Below are 23,189 nucleotides of genomic sequence, written 5' to 3'. Positions count from 1 at the left end.
CAGCTGATACTCCTGTACTGGACCGTATCTGATTACTGACAGTAGATGACAGCAAGCAATAACGTGACTTTTTTTTTTTTTTCTTCAAAAGTCCAAATTAGTAATGGCTACAAACACACTCTAACCCCCCACCCCCAACACCACTCGACCATGTCAGACATTGACCACTTTCATGTGTAATGTGAGTTAATGTTATACTGACTGATGGCTGGCAATAAAATGGTCTGGATCTGTGGATGCCACTGCTTTGCTTGTAAGGACAATGTCTCCATCATGTGGCCATGTGGCATATGGAAACGCAAAGTGCACAAATACTGTACAAATGAGCACAGAATTAAGCAAAACCTACACTCATCATTTCAAACGCATATACTTATAGTGAATGTGTGGTGAATGGTGAACAGGAAGAAAGCATGGCATAAAGTGAAATATCCCCCATGAAGTCACAAGCAGGTTTATTAGAAGTTTAGGACACAACATTTTCTGAATAAAAATCAGTGCTATTATTTTTATTTTTATATTGATGTATTTCTTCTTTATGAACTCATATTTTTTTTATTTATTTAAGTTATATGAATCTTTAATGTTAAATAAATAAATAACATGATATGATAGAAATAACAGGTACAAATAACTCAAAAAGCACCTTTCCTTGTAATCCTTGTAACTCAAAACAAAGTGAAACTTAGGTGAACTAACTCTATAGTGATTTACTACAATAATAAGTGTTACCTTGTTACTATAAATGAATGTGAATTCTAGCTCTGTGAAAGGCTTTGTATATTTAACTCTTCCAATTATCTGATAGCATTATAAAGTTAAGTCAGTATATTTATCAGGCCCCTCTGCTGTCAATCACTCGACTGCTTTCCCAGCTAATTATCTGTGGGGCCTCAACTGCTTTGGCCTTTATCTGTGAACTGTTTATAAATGTCCTATCACACACATTCTGTGGTGCCTGTGTGGAGGAACATGAAATGCTTCTGTAGGACCACCAGTGCTCAAAGCGCCCGCAAACCTTTGCGCACTGGCAATACTTTTTCATTTCTCTCTGGGAAATACGTCTGCAGGTAGGCAATTCTGATCCTGAACTACTGTACAGTTTTCAACTAAAGATGCTTTGTTAGAGTTACTTAAAAGCCGTGCCTATGCTTGCTTTATGCAAATGCAAATCTAGTTGTGGCTTTTGTGTCTCTTTTTCATCTAAGTGCATGTGTGAGTTAGTTTTGCATTACTGTTTTGTAGAAATAACTTCTCACTCCTAATTCCACTATTTAAGTTCTGAAATAGAGAGATGTTTATTAAGATAAGCCTTGTTTGTTTTTTTTTTAAATGAATGATTCTTAATCATTAGATTTTCCTTAAATTGCCCTGTTTCTCCAGCATAGTCTCCTAATCATCCCATGTAGAAGAATGACAGGTGAGAAACTGTTACTACCAATGATACTAATGTCTGCAATGATGAGTTTATTACCAATGCAGACATCATATGGACAACACTTGCCAGAGGAGTCTTGCACTGTTCAGATCCTTGTCCCTGGACTCAAAGGCATGTAGCTCTATGTGCTTTCTTGCAAACAAATGCATACCAAACACACTAAAAAGAAAACAACCAAAAACAGAATCTGTCTGATAATTTTTTTTTTTTCTGCTGCAAAAGGAGAACCAGGAGATAAAGGGCAAAAAGGAGCACCTGGGAGACCGGGAAGAGTTGGCCCTCCGGGGGAGATCGGTATTTTTTTATACACTTTCAATTTATGTTGTTTTTATTTTGTTTGTTTATTTTGTGAGCAAAAATCATAGTCATAAAATGTAAGTCTTTATTACTAATATACTGAGAGTACAATTTCCACAAGCCTGCATTTACATATCTCCTCATTTTCTCATCACTGCCACTACTACAAGAAGAAGTGGGGTAAAGATCACATTTCTTGGGCTGATAATGTGTTGTTACATCACTACCAGGCCACGCAGAGATGGTCAAGTGTTTACATTTGGGTGAGAGGTCAGAGGAGAAATGGTTTGTGGAATCCAGCGCTGTGGACAAGTGTTTATGGAAGACCTTAATGAGGAGTGAAGGGTGTTCTCTGAAGCATATTCATCATTTTAATTAATGCACCTTCAGTGGAAGCAGAGATTTGTTGTTTTATATTTTGTTTTGCTTTAATTTGTGGTCCTTTAAATTGCAAAAAGTTTTATCTGTACGTGTATGAACAGTTTACTCACATTGCACTCTTTTCAGGCCCACCTGGGGTTAAAGGACACAAAGGCATTATGGGACGTTATGGGAAAGTTGGCCCAAGTGGAATGAAAGGTGCTACAACTAGCAGAGATGTACTGTATGCACACTTGTTTGGGAATGCATTCATTAGTATGTTTTTATGGTTGATATGGTATGATTTCCTTTTCTGTCGCAGGGTCCAAGGGAGATCCAGGTGACCCCGGTCCAAGGGGCCCTAACGGAGAGCCAGGTGAATTATTTAACCATCTGTTTTGTCAGATAGGTTATTGCAGGATTGGACAGACACATTTCTAAATGAAGGAAGTCCACTGTGTGACAATTTTTGCCTTATCAGGTGTTCCCTGTGAGTGTACACCAATGAGGAAGATGATTGGTGAAATGGACATTCTTGTGACTCAGCTCTCCTCAGAACTGAAATTCATTAAAAATGGTAAAATATTAGCAGTCTTTAAAAAAAAAAAATGCTTTTGTATTTTGAAAACATTTTTTACATTCAACTTTTATCATCAGTTTTGGTCATGCATGCTTTCGCTATTTCTTGTAATATAGGATTGCGAATGGTGGGCATGTCAATGTGAAATTTATAGAAATACAAGTGGTCATTTTTCAGCACTGCCCTCCCCTGCAGCTGTTGCTGGCATAAAAGAGACCGATAGTAAGGTCTATCTGTTGGTGAAGGAGGAGAAGCGCTACACCGAGGCTGAGGTCTACTGTCAGACGAGGGGAGGGCACCTGGCCATGCCGAAGGACGAGGGAGCCAACGCGGCCATTGCGGCGTACATAACCGAAGCTGGCCTGAGCAGAGTTTACATTGGCATTCATGACCTCGACGGAGAAGGCGTTTTCACCTACGTGGATCGCTCTCCCATGACCACTTTCAGCAAATGGAGAAAAGGAGAGCCCAACAACGCCTATGATGATGAGGACTGCGCTGAGATGGTGGCCTCTGGGGAGTGGACTGATGTGGCGTGCCATCCCACCATGTATTTTGTTTGTGAATTTGACAAGGACAGTATCTGAGTCCAGTCTATGTTAAACAGACTGCAGAATGGACAAATATAATGGAGCAAAAATTGTACTTGTATTGTTTGAGCTGTATCTTCTAGCTGTAAATATGATGACAAAAGGATATACAAATTGTGCAAACTAGTATACTTTCTACTTTCTTTTTTGCTTATGAGCTCATAAGCTATTTATTTTCTGAACATACAAAACATCCTGATTTTTGTAGGACTTTTTTTTACATCCTTTTCTCATACTCTGAGATTGATTAGTGTTTCCAAAGGCACACCAGGAAGTGTAGTGAGTTTTTATGTTATTCAGACATCCACTAAGCAATATTTGTAGACGCACCATTGACAAACAGCGCAAATAAGCAAATAGAGAGAGCTGTGGATTGTGTAGAAAAATATACAATTAAAAGACAGATTCTGGTTCCAGTTGAGTGCATTTAATCAGAGGAACAGAATACAGCAAGCCTTCCACATTTATATTCATATAATAAATAGTGTGCTGGTCGCTGTACAATAAACATTTACAGATGGTTTGAAAAAAAGAATGTTTGGACATTATTTTTTGCTCTAGAGTCGGTTGCGCTTATTTACTGCAGCAAAAAAAAAAAAAAAAGTTCAGTTTTGAAGCTGTTTTGTAGCACTACGTAAATGCTTCGCATCTGCTAAATGTGTTACATGTGAATTACTGTATATGACAGTCAAAGAATTGCGGCAATGTCTCTGTGAAGTATGCAAAGATCCTTATGAGTGATCAAAGCCAGTTTCTCATGTATTATACAGCGTGCAGTGCAATTACATCCAAGCCACCTTACATCGTTATAAAATTCCCTGCTCTAATAAATGGGAGTTTTAAAGTGGATGGCACTAATCTTCAAGAGTGCCAAAGGAAACTCACCCGCTGCTTCTCCTTGATTCTTGACACAAGATATCACACTTTGCCTAACTGCAATTTGTGTCATAGTTAATTTTCCAACTGGAGAATTTGCTATATCATTATGACTTTGCATCAAATTTTTGAAAACCATTTAATACAGTGACTAAAACCTAAACACACTGACCTATATTTGATTTATACAGTATTAAATTAATACTGTCAAAAATAGCCTTTTTATTTTAAACTGGACAGTAATCTTAAACTTGATGCTCAAATTAAGTCAGTAGTCAAGTCCAGCTTTTATCAATTAAGACAACTGGCCAAGGTGAAGCGATTTCTTTCACGGCACCACTTTGAGATTTTAATCCGTGTTTCTATCACTACCCGTTTAGACTATTGCAATGCACTTTATGTTGGGCTGAACCAGACACTACTCACCCGACTACAGATGGTACAAAATGCTGCTGCTCGACTTTTAGTTGGTGTCAAAAAAATGTGAACACATTACACCGATTTTAGCCTCACTTCACTGGCTCCCAGTTCATTTTAGGATTAATTTTAAAATTCTTTTATTTGTTTTTAAATGTCTTCACGGCCTTGCCCCACCATATCTGTCTGACCTTCTCCACCTATACGTCCCTGCACACTCCCTCAGGTCAGCTGATCTGTCACTGTTGGTTATCCCAAAGAGGAAGATGAGAGGTGACTGTGCTTTTTCAGTCGCTGCCCCAAAACTGTGGAATGATATCCCTCTGCATATCATGCAGGCTGACTCACTCTCTGCTTTTAAATGCTCTCTTAAAACACATTTCTTCTCTTTGGCTTTTAACTCACTCTGAGATGTTGGATCTTATTGTTTATTGTTTTAATTGTGGTTTTAGTTTTTATACATGTATTTTAAACCTGTTTGCTCTTACTTGTTTACAGCACTTTGGCCAATGGCATTGATTTTAAAGTGCTTTATAAATAAAATTGAGTTGAGTTAAACACAAGAGTGTTTAAAATAAAAATAACAGATTACACTTGGCAATAATATGACAGCATAATGTTTGCTGAATGACAAAAACAAGACATTACATACCTTAGATTAGTTTGACATTTTCATCTTTGAAACCCTCCCGTGGTTTAGTTGTGTGATTAATCGAAGTTGTCTTGCAGCCCTGGCAGCTATTGTTTTAGGATGGGCGTCCCAGCTGAGATGATATCCTATTGCATCCCTCTAAGAGGAATTTGAATATGCATGATGCATTTCTCCTAATAAAGCAGAACACCAGTCCCTTAAGAAATGAATAATTAATGCTGAGATGAATTATGTATTTAATTGACCAGGAGTTGTCTGGCATAAACCAATTAGGTGCCATTGTTGGAGCAATCTCTGGTTACCTTTGTGGTAAACAGGACAGCTCTCTTTAAAAGTGAACGGGCTGCGGCGACTCTGTTGTAGGCGTAATCTAGGACAATGTTGTCAAAAATCTGGAAGGCTGGGATACAAGTTTTCAAGAAAAAATCTATAAAAAATATACGGATAAACCTCTTTGGCTTCCTATTGAATTCAACAGCACTGATAATATACTCTAAATACACTTAGAACAGAGTCTAGAGCAGGGCATGGACCATAAACTGTATGGCATGGACAAAGAGATTGAGGAAAGGTGTACAGTAGCCCTGTGGTGACCTTCAGTTGGCTTTGTTAGTCAGAATATCTGTGAATTTAATTCTCATCAACATTTACATATATTATGAGCCAAATAAACACTGAGAAGAGTTTAAAGTCTAAAAGTAAACACTTATTTTGTTGCTCCTATTCAGGCCTATATCCGGACTAGCCACATATGTAAACAAATTGGGGGTGTCGTCACCCCACTGGTTGCCGGAGGTACTGGAGGTTAGGAATAAAGCACTAAATTAACCTCAGCCACACAATAGAAGGCACACCAGAGACGGTGGATACGTTTCCTAATACTACACCTCTCATGTGGAAGAACTGAGAGGGTATCTCCAGTTACGTCTCCAGAGCCTCAAGCGACACATTAACTTCTGACACCAAACGCCACACCACTATTTGCTGTTTTAAAAACCGTTCATGTTAGCTAACCTAGGTATGCCCGGCATATTAGGGAGAGGTGACCTGCCACCGACAAAAACAATCATTGTGTACAGGAACGGAGATGCCTTCTTTCCCGGTAGAAAAGTAGTAGTGAATCCGCGGTACATGTCAGACTTTGACAACTTCTTGACATATCTGACCAAAGGAATTGAAGCACCTTTTGGCGCAGTGAGGAGGCTCTACACTCCCACGCAAGGCCACAAAGTTCACCATTTGGATGACCTAAAACACGGGAGTGTGTATGTTGCAGCCGGAAATGAGGCGTTCAAGAAGCTGGAGTAAGTATGTTTAAGGCGTGTCTTGTCTGACTTTCCATGCATATACTGGACATTTTCTTTAGCTTCATTTGTTGGATGGGGGATTTGACTAGGTTGGTACTTAATATTCATTAAAATATGTCAGCTTCATTAACCCTAGTACTTACTAACCTACATTTACAGATAAATATCTGAAGTAAAGTCTAATCTGTCTTTAATATGCAGTCTTATTTTAGTCTAGTCAGCGTAATACTGACCTTGAGCTGCTTTTACATATATATAATTATTTTATTTTAGTTTTATCAGATCTAAAGATGCCACAGCCTTACATACTTCCAGTGGCTGTATTAGTTTCCATGGACCTAAAACCTAATTTGAGTCATACATGATTTTTAATGCCTTCCAGTTATTGTGAGATAGCAACCAAGAAGCCACAGAATAAGAAAAAAGAACAGGTAAGACTGCTGTTTGGTGTTTGTGGTCGGTTATAGTGAAACTAAATTGTTTTCATCATGAGTCATGCCATTACGTTTGACCATTGTGTCTGATGCCTGAACACTGATTGGGGTCCTTAAGGCCTAAGTTGCTCATAAAAGTCCTGCTGAGACACATAACATTGGATTTTGAGTGACATGCTGAAAAAAGAAAAAAAAAAAAAAAAACCCACTCAGTTCCTCCTTTATGAAATTTTCAGATCCAACCTGTTGTTCACAGCAGGATAGTAGTTTCTGCTCGCTGGAAGAGAACTGCTGATGAGTCTTGCACAATAAAGTGAGTATTGATTTTAAACTGCATACATATTTATTTATTTATTTTTACCATGGTGTTAAAAGAATAATGTTTGCTGCCAGGTTGTGCAATGAAAGAAACAATTTCATTTATTTATTCATGGATCTTTGCGTGTCGTGTTTTGTTTCATAGTGTCTTCACCAATGGAGCATTGCTGGTTCCTCCGGCTCGAATACGGATCCCAAAGTATACCCTTAGAAGCTGGGAAAATGTTTTAGCCATGGTGACAGAGAAAGTGCGTCTTCGCACGGGTGCTGTTTTCAGGTAATGCCAGTACATTTAGTCATGCATCATTTTTAAACTAGTTAAGCGCAGCATCAGTTTTCCTCTTCCCTTCTTATTTAGAGGGTAATATGATTAGTGAACACTTTACAGTCGATTTAAATGCAGAAAAATGGTACTTGGGAAGGAGAGTAGAGGGACTTTGTAATTAATTACTGATCAGGATGTGTGTGGTTGTGATGTATTCAGTAGAATTTACTCAGAAGTACTCGTAGGCAAAGATTGCTTTGATGGATTTTAAAAAAGATGCTAAATATTATTCATTAACATTTGACCAAAATACCTAAATTAAGCACAGTTGAGACTAGCAAAAAACATTACTGCGTTTGTTGTACTGTATTTCTTTATTTGAGTTTTCAGGCTTTGCACGTTAAATGGACGCCCTGTCTGCGGTCCCACTGAACTCGAGAACAACCAGTACTATGTTGCAGTCGGTTCAGAAAAGTTTAAGGCTCTCCCGTATAACCAGTGTGTCCCCGGGAGGGATTTCGTTAGGGAAAATAACATGACTGAACGGTATGAGATGTGATCTTTGGCTTTTTCTATATGTCTAGAATAAATACTGGGTTTTATTCTGTTGCGATAAGGAAAGCAAAAAATGTGTTTGTCAATATTGGTTTTCCTTTTCTTCCCTGAAGCCAAGACATTCTGCCTGCTACCAAAAAGGAAAGACGTGCAAAGAATGCGGTGAGTGCTGTTGCTTCAGAGTTTGATGCACTTTGCCATCTGGTTGTTCACTTTCTCATAACATGCTAAATTGATACCTTTTTTTTTTCCCTCCTGAACTCCCTCTGGTTCATTGTTGTAGCACTTTGTTAGAATCACAGTTGAAAAGCGTATCTTTGCACACACAGCATTTCAATTAACATTTCCCACGTGTGAGACTTGTTGTGGGGGCGCAATTCGTTATGAAACACCACTATCATCAATCACTGTCTGCAGGAGGCATTGAGTTACCGTTGCTTTCCAGTTTGATGGGTAATTCCCACAGAGACAGGCTGGCCCACTTGATCAAGTGCAGTGAGCCTCATAGACAGATCATATGCACAAGGGGGACTTTGTTCACTAAAAAAAAAAAACATCTCTTATTCAAACAAGAGCTGGGACTATTTGTATTGTGATTAAGTTGACAGTGAAATGCTGTGAATCCATACGGGGATTGCGCTGCTGTGGGCCTGAGATGAACACCAAATCACACGATGAAGACGAGAACATGCTCACTCAGCAGGACTAGGTAGAGATGGGCCCCACTGTGACGAATGTGCCTGACATGTGATTTTTCTAACCATGAAAGATGACAGTGCGGTGGCAGATGCCAATTTTTGTTAGATATAGAAAAATGGCCCTTGCTGTATCTCTAGCTTTATCTGCATTGGGCTACCTTTGAATTCAGAAATAATATGAATATTTATTAGTTAAATACAAAAATGAATTTCAGTGCTGGTTCATTTCTAAGATCTCTTCATTATATTAACAGCCATCCGGGCATAAAGCAATAGATGAAAATGACATTGTTATGCAACATTGCTTAACTGATGCATTAGCTAATAAGGCACAAAAACCACAGCTTTTGCCATTTCACTTGGTACCATGAGGTGGAGCCAGAGACAGAGCTATTGCTGTGTTTTGCATCCTTCGGCTCAGTGTAGTATTAGTCATTCCCCAGACATGATGCTGCCGCATTTTACTTTTCCTCGCCTCTGTGTCTGATCCCTCATGAATTTGTAAACACGATCTGACCAGCTAATGTGGGCCTTTCAGAGGGGAGAGATGCATGTGACAAAAATTACCCAATCTGTCTTGATCCGTCAGCTGTTTAGCTTACTGATTACACATACATTTATAGGGTCGTGTCCATCATTAATTTCAGTTTGACCTCACAAAACAACAGCAGTCTGGATTGAAATGCCTGTAAAAAAAAGACCCTTTAAACATGCCCACTGAGGCTGTGTAAAATGTAACCTTGTGCTGCACGGGAGCCGTGTCTGTCCTGTCCTGTCTGCACTGGCGGTGGACCGTTTCTGCACTGCTGAATGGGACATCTGGTGTGGAGCAACCACTGACTAAACTGACAGCTCTGCAGAGTGTAATAATGAAACTCTCCAGTACACCATGTTCCCATTGGAAGCAAGCATGCTGCATTATGCTGAGTTAAGTGTTTTACAGACATGATGAGGTAGAAACTTTTGAGGTAGACATAGCATAAAGAGAAGATTAATAGGGGAGAGAGGAATACAAAGAGACGTAGTGAAAAAGAGAACAACGGTGTGCATCACGCAGTGCACTTGGTTATTATAGTAGTCATTATGAGTAGTTAAGCTGTGCTTTATATGTGCTTCACATAAAGAATCCTGTGTAAAAAGCCCAGAAAGGCTGACTAAACCATTAATATCTGCACTTTCTGACATCATTGATGATTTGCTGCTGCTCTCCATTTCCCCTGCTTTCCATGTATGAGCTCACTGGTTAGGGGAAATATCAGTGCCTTGAGGAAAACTTACCCCTTGCTGCTGCCAGTGTGTCTCCTCACTGAGTACTCGGCTCCGGGAGTGGCTCCCACTGATACCACAGTCAGTATGGCTGGAGGCTGGTCAGTCCAATTGTTTAGGACCCCCTTTTTCCCCTGGCTATCATATCACAGTGTCCTCTTGTTGACTCCTGTTTTTGGCCACATGAGAGGGCCACAGATTACTTGCTGTCCAGCCCCCCTGAGTCCCCTTCACACTAGCTCTAGCACTCTCTTTGTCTCTCTCTCTCTGGGGCCTCCTGATATACACAGTTGTCTGCTCCCAAAGGACCTGGTACTGTAGATATGTAATGCAGACCGAGAGGCTATACTGTATGACCTCAGCTTTTCCACTGCCGTGTTTCTACTTCTGCTGCTACTTGTATTTGTACTCTCCCGGCTCCCCAGCACCCCTCGTCCTCTGCTTTCTCCTCTCCTGCTCCCGGCTTGCCACTCTCCCTGAGCGAGACAGCCTCGATTCAGCTTTGTTTATTTAAATATCATCTATTTACATCTCACCACCAGGGTGTCAACATGGAAAACAAGCTGTTCAATTTTTGATTGGCCAGATGGAGTTTGATTTTCAACTTTACCGTGAAGTTGTTTCACATCACTCGCAGATGAACTGAGGTTACGAAGCTGAATTAACAGCTTACCACTGCGCTGGTGCCACTGCTCTTTTTTGTCTTTGATCTCATGTGGCCGCGGACACCGCCGCGCTAGAACGTGAACTCTGTTTCAACTCTCCTTCTCTGAATATAGCAGGCAAACTTCACTCTTCTTTTGTTCTTTTATTTTTCTCCCTCAGCCCACTAACGGCTGTATAAATTCAAAAGAATATCAACAGACTTTGCCTCTGCATTAAAAGTAAGCAAACAAGTGCAGAAACAATGCTGCTATTCCCCGGACTCCATGTTAGTGAGCTTGCAAACACCACTGCCAGAAGTGTATTCTGGTGGAAGCCTGAGATCACTACACTATCCCCTGAGCCAGCCCAGGGATCCTACAGTAAAGAGCACTGTAGCTGAAAAGACACATTGAGTCTGCTCTCTCTCCCGATCTCTGTGTCTGTGTCTCTCATTCTCTGTGAGGGAGACATACCTCACCTTGCTACCTACGGAGGGGATGAGGAGCCTGCGAGGAGAAAATTGCCTTTTGTGGAAGCATTAATTCAGATGTGTACCCTGCTGTCTGAACATCACTGAACTCTCCCCACTGCTCGCTCTCTCACTTTCTCTCTCCCTCTTTCTTCTCTTCCTCTCTCACTCCTTCGCTCTCCCACCATGCAACTGAGTCCCAGACCTCTTTTTTTTTTTCCCTCCCCTCTCCATCAATAACCTTCTGCTGTCTACTGCTGAAGAATAAGTTATTCCCTACGACTCCCTCCCTTTCCCTTTAAGCTTGTTTGGATTTTCATTGTTTGATCTGGCTTGATAAATAAGACAAATGCAGTTAGAAATTCATGGCTGCCCTATTTCATCAATAAATGATTAGTTTGCCACACTCCCCAGTGATTGATAGGTTCTGCATGCAATGTATTGGAACCAGATGGATTCAATACAGTAGGAGTCAGGGGGGAGTTACAAAACATATCAGCTCATGAAAAATTGAGGTCAATAGAAAATGTAAAAAAAAAATGGTGAAAAGAGAGAAACAAGCTTCCCTGTCTTGTTTTGTTGTTTTGCTTCTTCCTCTTTACAAAACAAGCAATAAGTCAGTGATGAATCACAGACAAAATGTGAGGAAATATGCCTTAATCTGGGCCTCTCTGCTCTGCTCTCCTCTCTTTCGTATCTCCATGTGGTTTGCTCAGACAAGCTCTGGAGAAGACCTTGAGCACGCAGCCAGGGGCCCGATAAAGGAACACGCAGCCAAAGCAGAGAGAACCAAACAACAAGGGCAGGTGTCCAAGAGCCCAGTTCTCTTCCCCACAGGGGGTAAGCAGAGCACTTCTATAGAAACATTGTCTTTACTGTCTCTCTCTCTCTCTCTCTCTGTAGCTGCTCTGTCCTCAAAGACTTTTTTTTTTTTTGTTCTTCAACACCTTCTTCTTCACTATGATGATAGAAAGAAACCTGTTGGCTTTTGAAGACCATCTATATGCTTACATTTGGGTAAAGTATGTTTATGTACATGCGCAAGTCTTCATTTGGGCAGACGTTTCTCTGCGTGTGTGTCAGTAAAGAGATGTAAGTGTAGTCTGTGCTGGTAATACAGAAAATCTGCCATTTGGCAGGTGAAGGAGATTTCTTTGGAATCTCAGGCTGTTTTTTTTTGTTTTTAAATTATTTTTTTAAAGTCCAAACAGAAGAGAGCTATGTGCTGTTTCAAAGTAACGCCGCTCTTTCCTGTGAATATTAAACAGAACAAGACTTCAAACACTATCAGGGGGCTTAAATCATAGATGAATTCAATCAGGCCATTTTGTTGAATCCTGAAAGCCTGGTTAACTATCTAGGGGGAAACAAAAATGCTCTAATTTTCTCTTGATGTGGGAATCAAAATCATAATGGGTTATTAATCTTAAGCAGCGCTGACAAAAGTAAATAAAATGACAAATATTCCTTGTGTGGTTTAAATGTGATCCTCAGTATGTCATTAATAATAACAGTGTCTGTATCTAGTTACGCAGTTGTTGCCGCTGTGCCATCTGTGCACAGTAGTAAAGTTGCTTGACTTGAAAAACACATCCTGGTATGGTAGCATTCGCAGGCTAATTGCCACTGTTTGAATCCCGTCATGCTTTCATATGTTGCGACTGAGATACTCAGTTCTCAGGACACATTTTTGATTATATCTATGGTGTTGTTTCTTCCCAAAAACCACATTAGCAGAGTTAAAAGGCTATGTTTTATGTCTTAGTACCCTTCATATGGGCAATAGCTCTGAGTAGCTTTCACAAGCATAATCTGGTATAAGATCAGAGATTTACACTTTCCTTTCTTTTGCCTTTTTGTAACAGAAGTGTGTCTAGAAATGGATGTAAAAGTAATGCTAGGCTTTTTTGTAGCCTCTTTGAGCTTATTTTTTTATACATCGTCCTTTAGCATTATCAGTGATGGATCTTGTGTGTGTGGTTATTTTTTATTTAAATTAAATTACTTAGGGCAGTTGAAGTAGATTTAAGTTCAAGAGTGTGTTTCATTATTCACCTTCCACCCCATATCAAATCCAGCAGCCGCAGACAAAAAGGAATTTGTTTACAAGGAAAGACCAGGGTGATGTTGCCATATGAGCCACATCCCCACATGCATCAAGAGCAGCCTGTCACTGTCAGGATCTAACCCTGGACCCGAAGTTCACGCTGGCTGGCCATATTTGTGGCAGGGCAGCTGTGGCTTTCTGTGGCCCTTACGTCAGGGGGACCACTATAAATAAATAAATGGCTTGACAGCAACATTGATCTCTTGTGAAGTTGAACAGGAGTAGAGAGAGAGAGAGAGAGTGTGCAGAAGAATGAGATGGTGACTGCCAGCAGATGAGGTAATTGTGATTAATCACTTTTCTCAGAGGGCAGCGTGTTCAATGCACAAAACAAAAGAAGTGAGATGGCAGGAGCAGCAGAGGTGCAGGAAGACGGCCAGTTGAAGGTGGATCTGCCAGTTGATCAGGTAAAACATAATCCCATACTGTAGCGCCGCAGCGCTGACGAGGTCTTAAAGCACGCAGTTATTTAACGGCTTGGCCTTATATCAGACAGGAAATAAGAACTGATTTGAGTGTAAAAACGCAGCGTTGCCAGAGAAAAACATAACCCACACGAACACGGAGAAGCATGTAAGACTCCTTGGCTCCATGCTGATTTCATTACACTTTATATGTCAGTTATTATAATTTTTACAGCTCATCGTTGGAGACACACTAAAGTATACAAGTTGATCATCACAACAAGCTGTTTGCATTTGATGTAAAATGAAAGGGTTAGATGAAAGACGTGCCTGCAGCTTTAGTACCCCCCCGTTCTTTCTATTAAGCTTTACCTTTCTGTATGTTTCCCAACATCAAACAGAATTGAGAATATACTTCTGTAACAGTATAATACCATTTTCTGCTCTGAATAAGGGCTCATGAATGCTCAGCAGAACAAGCTACATAAATATATAAATATTGTAAAATCAATACAGCACTACAGTACAGTGTAAGCCAAGGGGGATCTTGTTTTTTTTTTTTTCCCTCCCTGCAGGTTGAGGCCAAGATAGTCGAAGAGGAGTATGAAGATGGGAATTGTTCTGCTAGTCCCTGCAAGGCCTCCCTCTATGATTCACATGACTCCAGTATGCAAAGGTCTTCCAGTACAGATTCCAGGAAAGATGTAAGTACCCTTATTACTAGTTTAATGTAGTTAGTATTTCACATTCAGTTCATTTTTACTTTATTATTATGTATAATTTTCTCATTTGCTTTTGGATTAGGTCACATAAAAAAATAGTCTAACCAGCAATTATGGTCATCATAATTTCCATAATTGTAAGAGGGTCACGTAGACCTGTTTTCAGCAACCATACTTTTATTTAATGTGCGTGTAACCTTTTTTTCTGTCTCCATGGTTATCTTTGTGTATTGGGTATTTACTACCACAGCCTTTCTAAGGGGCATAGAGGATCAGTATATGGAACAAAATACTGGTACTACAGACAGAGGATTTACATCACCTGTGCCTCAGTTACAACTTATTTTAGTATGTGCTGTGAGCCACGAATCATACAAGTTTCATGGTTGAAGTAGAGGCCCATAATAATATGCAGTTGTATTTGATGTCTGTCCTTTACTCTGGTTATTGTGCACATTAACATTGATGAAGTGGGACTGAGCTGTGTATACAGATGTTGTTGCATGGATCTGTGGTTCCCCGAAATTACGCTCATTTAAATAAACTTATTTTGCTCTAATAATCCTCGAGGGACAGCGATATGAAGCTGTGTAACTGTGATAAATGCACACAATAGTTGGGTGATATTACTATTCCACGCAATTTCATTCGGCTTTGAAATGAGAAGATATTGAGTCTTATTTAAGCAATCAATAACCTAGAACATTTCGTTTTAATGAAAACTATAATTTTAAGCAGTGGCAATTACACCGTAGGGGAATGTTTTGGTGTGGTGATGATTTTGCTGTGGTATGCACTTTTGCAATAAAGATATTCTTTGTGGGATAATTATTGACTTCTGGGGGTCGGTTATGACCCTGGCTAAAGACCTCATCAATAGCTTAATTCATTACTTATCACTTTTAGTCATACATGAATTTTGCTGATTCAGATTTACTACGGATTCGATGGAGTGACCATTAGATAATGGAAAATAATAATAATCCTGTATGGACTCAGCTACGTTTGCAATAATCATCTTGCCAAGAAGCTTTTGATTTGTCAGCTAATGGAGAATGACGTAAGATGTTCTTTTTGTTGTTGTTGTCGAAAGCAGCCTCCCTCTAGAGCAGACCCTAAGCAAAAATAAATGTAGTTTGCAGTAAAATTATACAAAGTGTCTCGGCACTTTTAATCACACCTTGTGCCTTACCAATGCCTTTGTCACATAATAGTTCTGCAGGTGAGACTCGCCTTACTTAAAGTCTAATCATCTTTCATGCATACTCTTGTTTTTTCCCACTGAGGCCAAACAAGCTGTCGCTGTCTCGTTGTCAGCAACCTCATCATTTAGAGGGCTGTGAATAATAATGAGGGATAACTGCACTGCTATGACTCATACTTTCAGCTGAGTCCAGGCAGATTTCCTCCCACTCCTGTGCTCATATATGCTGGTGAAATGCCCCATGTACTCTGTATACGTGCATGTATGTAGTAGATATTGATGAGCAAATTCAATTACATGATTACATTTTCAATTGAAGCTTTAAAATGATTTATTGCATTGCATTTAAATAGTGAATACATTTGCAGACAGTACAGCGGTGAGGCGGTGGTGTGCATGTGATATTGACCTGTGTGGTCCAGGCCAAGGAAAGAATAACGAGATTCAGCATCTCTGCCAAGTGGAGATGTCCGCTGAGAGTGAACACAGGCTATCTTGGTGTTAGAAAGCAAAGGATGGCGGGCTGGAACTTGATGCACATTTATCAAAGCTGTTCTTACACTCACTCGACTGACTTTTGTTGGGCTCTCTGAAGGTTGGCTTTTCCTTTAGAGTGCACTCTGTTAAGGATCTGATTGATTTCATGACGGCGTACTCTGTCTGTATTGTAGATGTCATACACTTTGAGGAAATGCGGACAAGGGTAGATTTGTACTCGCCGGTGTACTATCGTGTTCACAATTATCATTTGTTTTGATTTAACAATATCGGCTGATTTATCAACCAGTCGGCTAAGTATTTTTTCTTAATTAATATTGTTAGAAATGCCAATTAAGCTAGGTATGTTTGATCAATTGTCTTCCTCTCCTTAAGAATTTTGTGATAAAAAAATCAAATCAATATTGACCACGGCATTGATCCATTCCTCTTCTTTTCCAGTACGAGTCTGTTCCATTTGTCTTTCGTGTGTTTTCCTGCTCCTGTTCCATGAAGCTAAGGTTAGCTATTTCAGAGACCTTAGTCTCCACATGCAAGGTCAACTATAATCAACTCTAGACAATGTCACCGCCTTGCTTTCCCAGAGAGCTAGGCGGAGGAAGATGACTCCTCTGGGCTTTTAAGGACCTGCTGTATTATACCATTCAATTACTGTTCATTAGACAGTGTACAGCCATTAATCAGACTGAGATGTTCTGCTAGTCCTCAGCAGGGACAATGAACTAGGGAAATTTATTCTGGCTTCCTGTCTAGGCCACTGTTTAGTGGTAAGGAGAGAGATGACACATTGGAGTGCACTGGAGCTTTCAGTGCTCCGCTCTCTGGTATCTGTTCTCAAGTGAACTTCTTCACTTCCCGTCTTTGAATTTCAAAAACATGGGCTTTGTCAGAGATTTACAGCATATGTGAGGGAGTATTACAAATCTGATATATCACCGAAAGGAGAGAAAGCTGACAGATTAACTGATTAGAGCTTCATATGCATTGAATATGACTAGATGATGATATGAGAAGCTGATTTATGTTTTCCAGGAGGCTAAAGAGAGGGAGGCGTCTTCCGAGCTCGTTAGAATACGGTCGCGGATGTCCCTGTTTTTCAAGGGTACGTTCATCAAAGCATAAAGCCTGGTAGATCAGTGGCAGCCCCCCATGTTCCTCTCCACAGCACCTAATGCACCCATAAAGAGACCACTAATACACTCTGCATTACCAGTCCCTCCCTCGCATTGCGTGTCAGTGGATCCGCAACCACCTCTCAACATCTGGGAGAGCTTTACGGTATGCTTTATGGAGACCATGTGGTTGAGCGGTTTCTTTACTCGCCAATCTCACATGACTTATTCTGGTATTAAAGGCACCTGCACATCGAGGTGTGCCACGCTGAGGGCTGGGACCATTCTTTAGGTTTCTCATGTTTTTTGCAATTTTGAACCACTCAGACTGAATAAGAGGCAAATGTACTTATGTTACCATTAGGAAATACTTGTTTTGTTTTTCATAATTGCTTGGCATTTTAAGTGGATTTGCATGTGCTGGCTTTTATATGATTAATCTAGAGAAGAACATATCTGGAAAAAAATATGAAAAAAATGTGTTATAACCTTTTTTTTCTTTTTTTTTCTTTTTTTTTTATGGGGGAACAATAACAGCTAATCCCTAACCAAAACAATGATGTAAACTTGACATTCTCCTTTCTTGGGGAATGTGCCTTGCAGTTGGTTCAGGCAATTTCATTATAATTGCCTACAGAACATTGGCTTTGATTTTTTTAGGACCATTCACTGGTTTCTCTGTCCCTCGAGGAAATTCCGAAGGTGACTAAATGAAGCAGGATGCGAATCCCTTCAGGTGGTTATCTCTGTCTGCCCTTCAGTTTGAGGTTCGCTCTGTTGGTGTCCAGGAAATCAGTGCATCCAGTGCTAACAGCGGGCCTTCTACCTCACTCATCTGCCATCCATGTACATGTACACTCACATATGCAGACAGGAGTTTAGATTAAATGTTTCTCTTATACAGCTGCACCTGATTTTTGTGTATATACATGTATTCTCTTTCAATTATCTTCATATTGATAGTAGCAGAGGATGCAAGGCAGCCTCGAGCGCTCCAGTGAGTGATTTCCCTGCAGAATATCAGCAGGCACTACAGGGGGCATTCGAAATAAATCACAGCATATTATTGCTTGCCGACTTGAGACCCACATCCACATTTTTCTGTCCCTATCACATTGCGTTGTTGTTGCTGTTTATGAATGGTTCTGCATCATTCATACCTCATATTCTCCAGCTGTCACAGTGGATCTGCAGATGACACAGATGCACAGCATAACTGGAGACTCAGTGGAGGGAAGAGGGATGTGATAGGAAATGCAAGTTATCTCTAACAGAATCATACCTGCCTGCCACCTGCTTTGCATCAAAATGTCAATATATGGATGAGTTTTTATCCTGGAAGGGTTTTTTTTTTTTTTTGGCAGTTGAGTAAAAGCAGGAGGCTGTTTTCTAAGAGCAAATCTACCAGCGAAGTATTTGCCCTGCTTTTTCCATGTTCTTTACCAGGAGTATTGCATCTTGATGTCTGCGTATAAAAGCAAGAGACACTGGGTTCAGTTTGGTCGAGATTCTCCTTCAAAAGTTATTGGCACCATGTACAATGGCTTTATAATTTATGAGAACTGTTAGGACCTCTGGCAGAAGTTGTAAAGCATCTTGACTGATTGGGTAGATATAAGATGTGTGCAGTCATGGCATATTGTTGCCTGTATGTGCGCGCAGCATGCAGAGTTGCGCGGCTTGCTCTGTCACAGATAAATTACTCCACACAGTCAAATTAAGTTGTTGTAAATCACCTCGTGGACCCGAGACTAGTCCTGAGTGACGACCTTTACGCCTATTTGACTTTAACTCTTATTTATGTTAATCACATCTGTATTATGCCCACAGTAAAATTGTGTCATATTTGAAAAGGTCATTGTTTTGCGGAACAGAATAGAATTGGGAGTGCACGCACGCACACACACACACACACACACACACACACACACACACACACACACACACACACACACACACACACACACACACACTTTGTTTATTAGCAAGTGAAGTAAAACTTGAGATGATGGTACAGATCTTGAGTGTTTACTTTTTTTTTTAATCTCTTTTTACAGGAAGAAAACTGAAACTTTAACATTAGTTGTTTTGATCTGCATGAGATTCATTCCAAAGGTATGCACTACAGAAATACCATTAATTATCTCATTGATTGAACTTTTATCTCAAATGCATAAAACATAATGCAGTGTAGTCGAGCTCCATACAGAGCACAGCAGTGTTCATTAATCATACAGCATGTACAAATTATAACAATTTGTGAGCATTACGAATGCCTGGTGTGAAGTGATTATGAAATTCTTCTACAAAGAGTTTGATGAGTTTTGGCAGTAAATAATCTTATGTTCTATGGATATTAATCCACTAGAATGCATATTTATACGCTGCTTAATACAGAACACATAGTGTAGCCTTCATTTGCTTTTTATTAGCTTTTAGTTTTTATTAAAGCCAATAGCAAACTGTATCCACTACCAAGGACATAAAGGGCCCTTTCTTTCAAGTTGGACTTACACATATGCTTTTCTTCTTATTCAGCATATACATGTCATGAGTGGCCTTCGAGCAGCTGCGCTTCTCAGTAGCAATATGTTTTTTCTTTAATTTGCCATGGTGAAAAATAAGAAGTACCAAAGGCTTTGTGTTAAAAAAAAAAATCAGCCATTGTGATGTGAAAGAGGCATCTGCGTGTGATCTTCGCAGCACTTGAGACGACAGGCTCTGTGAAGTGCACCACTGCCCAGTTACACATGAGCTTTGATTGCTAGTTTGTTCTGTGCGCAGCCCATAGCTTTGAACTGTGTCTCAAGATGAAAGCCAACCTTGTCCACAGTATGTCCACTGTAGACCGCTGCTGTTGCTTATTTGCTTCAGGCATGATCAAGGGCTTTTGGACTTTTTTTTTTTTTTTTTTTTTTACAGTTCTTTACCATACTGCATTATGTATAATTTATCATGCAGAGCATCCTGAGACAGCACCCTGTCTCCACTTCATTTTAATTTAAAGCTTCTTCTTTGTTTCTGCATCTTGCATCGACTGTGGTCAGTCATGATACCACTCAGGTATGTCTTTGTTGTGTCCAGTTAACAGACTTTGATATTTGTGGGATTTGAGCATGAACACTCAGTGCCTTTTCTCTCTCTTGTCCTCTGCTTGTAACCCTCTCTCTTTCTCAGAATCATAGAACACAGTGTCAGACTGCTAAGGACCAGACGTCCTCATTCTCTTCTGTCTCAAGAAGCCAGCTGCTCATGTATAAGATGAAACAGTGTTATAAACCAAATAAAAATGTCTTTTCTCTTGACAGCCCCGGCGTGAATATATGGCCTCTTATTTCAGTGAATATATTGCATAATTATGTATGGTTATGAATATTACATGGAGCCTCACACTGGGTGCATGGTAAGACGCCTAATTGCAGAGTTTAATTATTAAGAAGCAAAGGTCCTGAGCGGGTTTTGTGAGAAGCACTTTTGATAAATTATTTTTTGCAGTTTTCTGATGAATTATTTTGGGGGCTTGTGTCTAATCAGCAGGCGTAGTGGACGGCATAACTGCTCTTGAGAGGGACTTATCTTCCCATGGAGAGGAATTACTATGCTGATTAAATCCACTGAAATCAACTAATAACTTAATGATATTGGAGTGGCCAAAAAAAAAAAGAAAAAAGAATCATTGCCTCTCATAGTGCTGGCCATGAATAACACAAGGGCACAGTGATGGGTAGAATGAGGGCTATTGCTGTTGACCTTGGGGCGCAGCTTTAATATTTCTCTGTAACATGAGGGAGGGAAAGTGTGTGATGGTATGTACTAAAGCAAACCTCATTTTAAATAGTGTCATAGTGCTTTACTTTATACTTCATATAAAGCACTTCAAGGAAAAAGTCCAGAGAGGCTGACTAAACAAGGAATAATAAACTAGATCACCCTCAAGTACTGCCAAATCCACAAGGCACAGCTGCTTGTATAACTACAGTACTTTGCAACAGCCACGTCTTCCTCTCCAGCATGTACTGTAGCTTAGACACCCACACAATATTGCTCAAGTGTTATGCATCTCCTTCAAATGCATTTTGCATTGAGAAAAGTTAAAGGGCTGACCTCAGTTTTATGTCAAAAGACATTTCAAAAATGGGTAAAACAGACTTCTCTGCACGTTACCTCAAATATAGAACTGTTGCACTTGATATATCCTTCTATAAAAGCTAATGGCTGTAATGCAGACAGTAAGAATCACTGACCCACTTAATCACAGTTCTATATCACGCTGTGACAGTGCAAAATTTAGTTCACCATAAATGTAGGATGAAATGCAAGGAAATGGCTCTGCTCCTTCCTTTTACCTCCTACAAAATGAATATTGGTCTAGCACATATGAAAGGCGGTCCAGCTGCTTTTCTCGAGACGGCACAAATATGTGAATAATTGATTGATATTGATGTGAAAATCACCTAAGTGTAACCAGGAGCTGTTTGTTTGGAAGCCTCCCATGGAGGGCAGGAGTCTAGCCATCTGCCAATAACACGTCAGTCATCGTGCGCGGCGGGCACTCTGACTGGCTCAAAGAGCTGAACAATTGTTCTCAGTGTGATGTTACTGTAAATCACACATTCTGCTTTTAACGGATGCTTGACGCTTGCTTTGAAGTGTTTCAGGTTTGTTTCAGTCAGAGGTCCACGGGATTGTCTGGAAGTAATGGGCATTTACCAGTTCTGTTTTCTAGCTGTGATACGTATAATTGCAGTGATTATAAATTATAGGTTTGTGTTTGCATTAAATCTAATAGAATTCAGAGTAACAGATGATGTATCTACACACTTAATACAGTACTGTGCAAAATTCTTGAGCCACCCCACATTTCTTTATGTTTTGCTAGGAAATGGGAAATGCGTGCAGCAATTTATTGAAACATGCAAACATACAAGGAAATTCAGTATATTGGGGGGAAAAACAACTGCTTGTAGAATTCTAACAAGCTTGAAAATCAGTAATTGGTATGACCGCCTTTATTCTTAAACATAGTCTGAACTCTCTTAGGCAGCTTTCTTATACAGTAGTTTCTTAAAGTAGTCTTCAGGAATAGTTCTCTAGGCTTCTTGAAGGACATTCAAAGCTCTTCTTTGGATGTTTCTGCCTTTTGTTCTGTTCTCTGTCAAGATGATCCCACATAGCTTCAATAATGTTGAGGTCTGGGCTCTGGGGAGGCCAATCCATGACTGATAGTGTTCCATTGTGTGTTTTCTTCTTGGAAGCAAAATATAAAGAAGTGAGGTGTGGCTCAAGACTTTTACACAGTACTGTATATGTTGCTTTAAAGCCTGCTAAACCCTGCTAAATTAACTTATTTGGAAACATACTGTAAATATAGGATATGGTAGTTGTCCTACTAGTACAACAGTCTTGTGCAATAAGCTTTGTGCAATTAATAAGTTGAGTGCCTCACTCAGGGGCACATAGTGAGTTTGATTAGATGTTGTCCAGCATTTTTATTTGTATCTAGTAGCATTTGTATCTGAAATATATGTGAAAATAGCTGAAGGTCATTTTATACAGAGGCTCCATGTGCCTTGAGACCTGTATTGAGCCTTCTAGCAGACATGACAGACAGGTGGTGTTATAAAAAGGCCTTTTCACAGCTGACATCACCCAGAGCCATCAGGAAGCCACTTTTCCCTCATGCTGTTCTTTACTTGCCCAACGTCTGAAGCTAATGGCTGGTAACACAGCTAAAAGCTCTCAGTCTGATAAGATAATATGGAGTCAGAGAGATTTTAAGAGTGCTGTATCAGTGGGACCATATATTTGGACTATAGAGGGATGAGGAAATGCTCTAAAAATAAAAAAAACAAAACAAATGGAAAATGCTAGATGACATCACCAAGCCCAGATTGCTGACGGCAGTGTTTTGAGTCTTATCCAGATGGCTGTGAAGCAGGGACGACAGTGGGGAGAGACTTACTGCTGTCCTTTCA

General features: G+C 40.0%; 2 protein-coding genes across 4 annotated transcripts; both read left to right on the top strand.

The window, feature by feature from the left end:
- Positions 1 to 953: 953 nt before the first annotated feature.
- colec11 (collectin sub-family member 11) lies at positions 954 to 3,776 on the top strand. 2 transcript variants are annotated; one of them, XM_030718623.1, is made up of 7 exons: positions 954 to 1,070; positions 1,384 to 1,549; positions 1,661 to 1,732; positions 2,243 to 2,314; positions 2,418 to 2,471; positions 2,577 to 2,672; positions 2,871 to 3,776. In XM_030718623.1, the coding sequence occupies exons 2-7, from the start codon at positions 1,414 to 1,416 to the stop codon at positions 3,260 to 3,262; spliced, it is 822 nt and encodes a 273-aa protein (XP_030574483.1). In that variant the 5' UTR covers positions 954 to 1,070; positions 1,384 to 1,413; the 3' UTR covers positions 3,263 to 3,776. The 2 variants fall into 2 exon arrangements, with proteins under 2 accessions (XP_030574483.1, XP_030574482.1); XM_030718622.1 differs by having other exon boundaries at positions 2,853 to 3,776.
- A 2,365-nt stretch (positions 3,777 to 6,141) lies between these two features.
- Positions 6,142 to 20,518, top strand: dcdc2c (doublecortin domain containing 2C). 2 transcript variants are annotated; one of them, XM_030718612.1, is made up of 11 exons: positions 6,142 to 6,514; positions 6,900 to 6,948; positions 7,188 to 7,264; positions 7,415 to 7,546; positions 7,925 to 8,080; positions 8,203 to 8,251; positions 11,884 to 12,007; positions 13,581 to 13,681; positions 14,254 to 14,382; positions 19,272 to 19,329; positions 20,392 to 20,518. In XM_030718612.1, exons 1-10 carry the CDS (start codon positions 6,213 to 6,215, stop codon positions 19,281 to 19,283), a joined length of 1,131 nt encoding a protein of 376 aa, XP_030574472.1. In that variant the 5' UTR covers positions 6,142 to 6,212; the 3' UTR covers positions 19,284 to 19,329; positions 20,392 to 20,518. The 2 variants fall into 2 exon arrangements, with proteins under 2 accessions (XP_030574472.1, XP_030574473.1); XM_030718613.1 differs by lacking the exon at positions 6,142 to 6,514 and adding an exon at positions 6,536 to 6,606.
- Positions 20,519 to 23,189: the final 2,671 nt, after the last annotated feature.

The sequence above is a fragment of the Archocentrus centrarchus genome, chromosome 22, assembly GCF_007364275.1.
Source record: "Archocentrus centrarchus isolate MPI-CPG fArcCen1 chromosome 22, fArcCen1, whole genome shotgun sequence".
Taxonomy (NCBI): Eukaryota; Metazoa; Chordata; class Actinopteri; order Cichliformes; family Cichlidae; genus Archocentrus; species Archocentrus centrarchus.
The sequence above is the reverse complement of the archived record's forward strand: the minus strand, read 5'-3'. Positions and strand labels throughout refer to the sequence as shown.

Bases quoted from the DNA above. Each gene is read 5' to 3' on its own strand.
- dcdc2c (XM_030718612.1), top strand. From the start codon at position 6,213: ATGTTAGCTAACCTAGGTATGCCCGGCATATTAGGGAGAGGTGACCTG. The intron at 7,547-7,924 runs GTAATGCCAGTA...TTGAGTTTTCAG, and splicing joins CGCACGGGTGCTGTTTTCAG to GCTTTGCACGTTAAATGGAC. The intron at 13,682-14,253 runs GTAAAACATAAT...CCCTCCCTGCAG, and splicing joins TGGATCTGCCAGTTGATCAG to GTTGAGGCCAAGATAGTCGA.
- colec11 (XM_030718622.1), top strand. From the start codon at position 1,414: ATGACAGGTGAGAAACTGTTACTACCAATGATACTAATGTCTGCAATG. The intron at 1,733-2,242 runs GTATTTTTTTAT...CACTCTTTTCAG, and splicing joins TGGCCCTCCGGGGGAGATCG to GCCCACCTGGGGTTAAAGGA. The intron at 2,673-2,852 runs GTAAAATATTAG...GTCATTTTTCAG, and splicing joins ACTGAAATTCATTAAAAATG to CACTGCCCTCCCCTGCAGCT.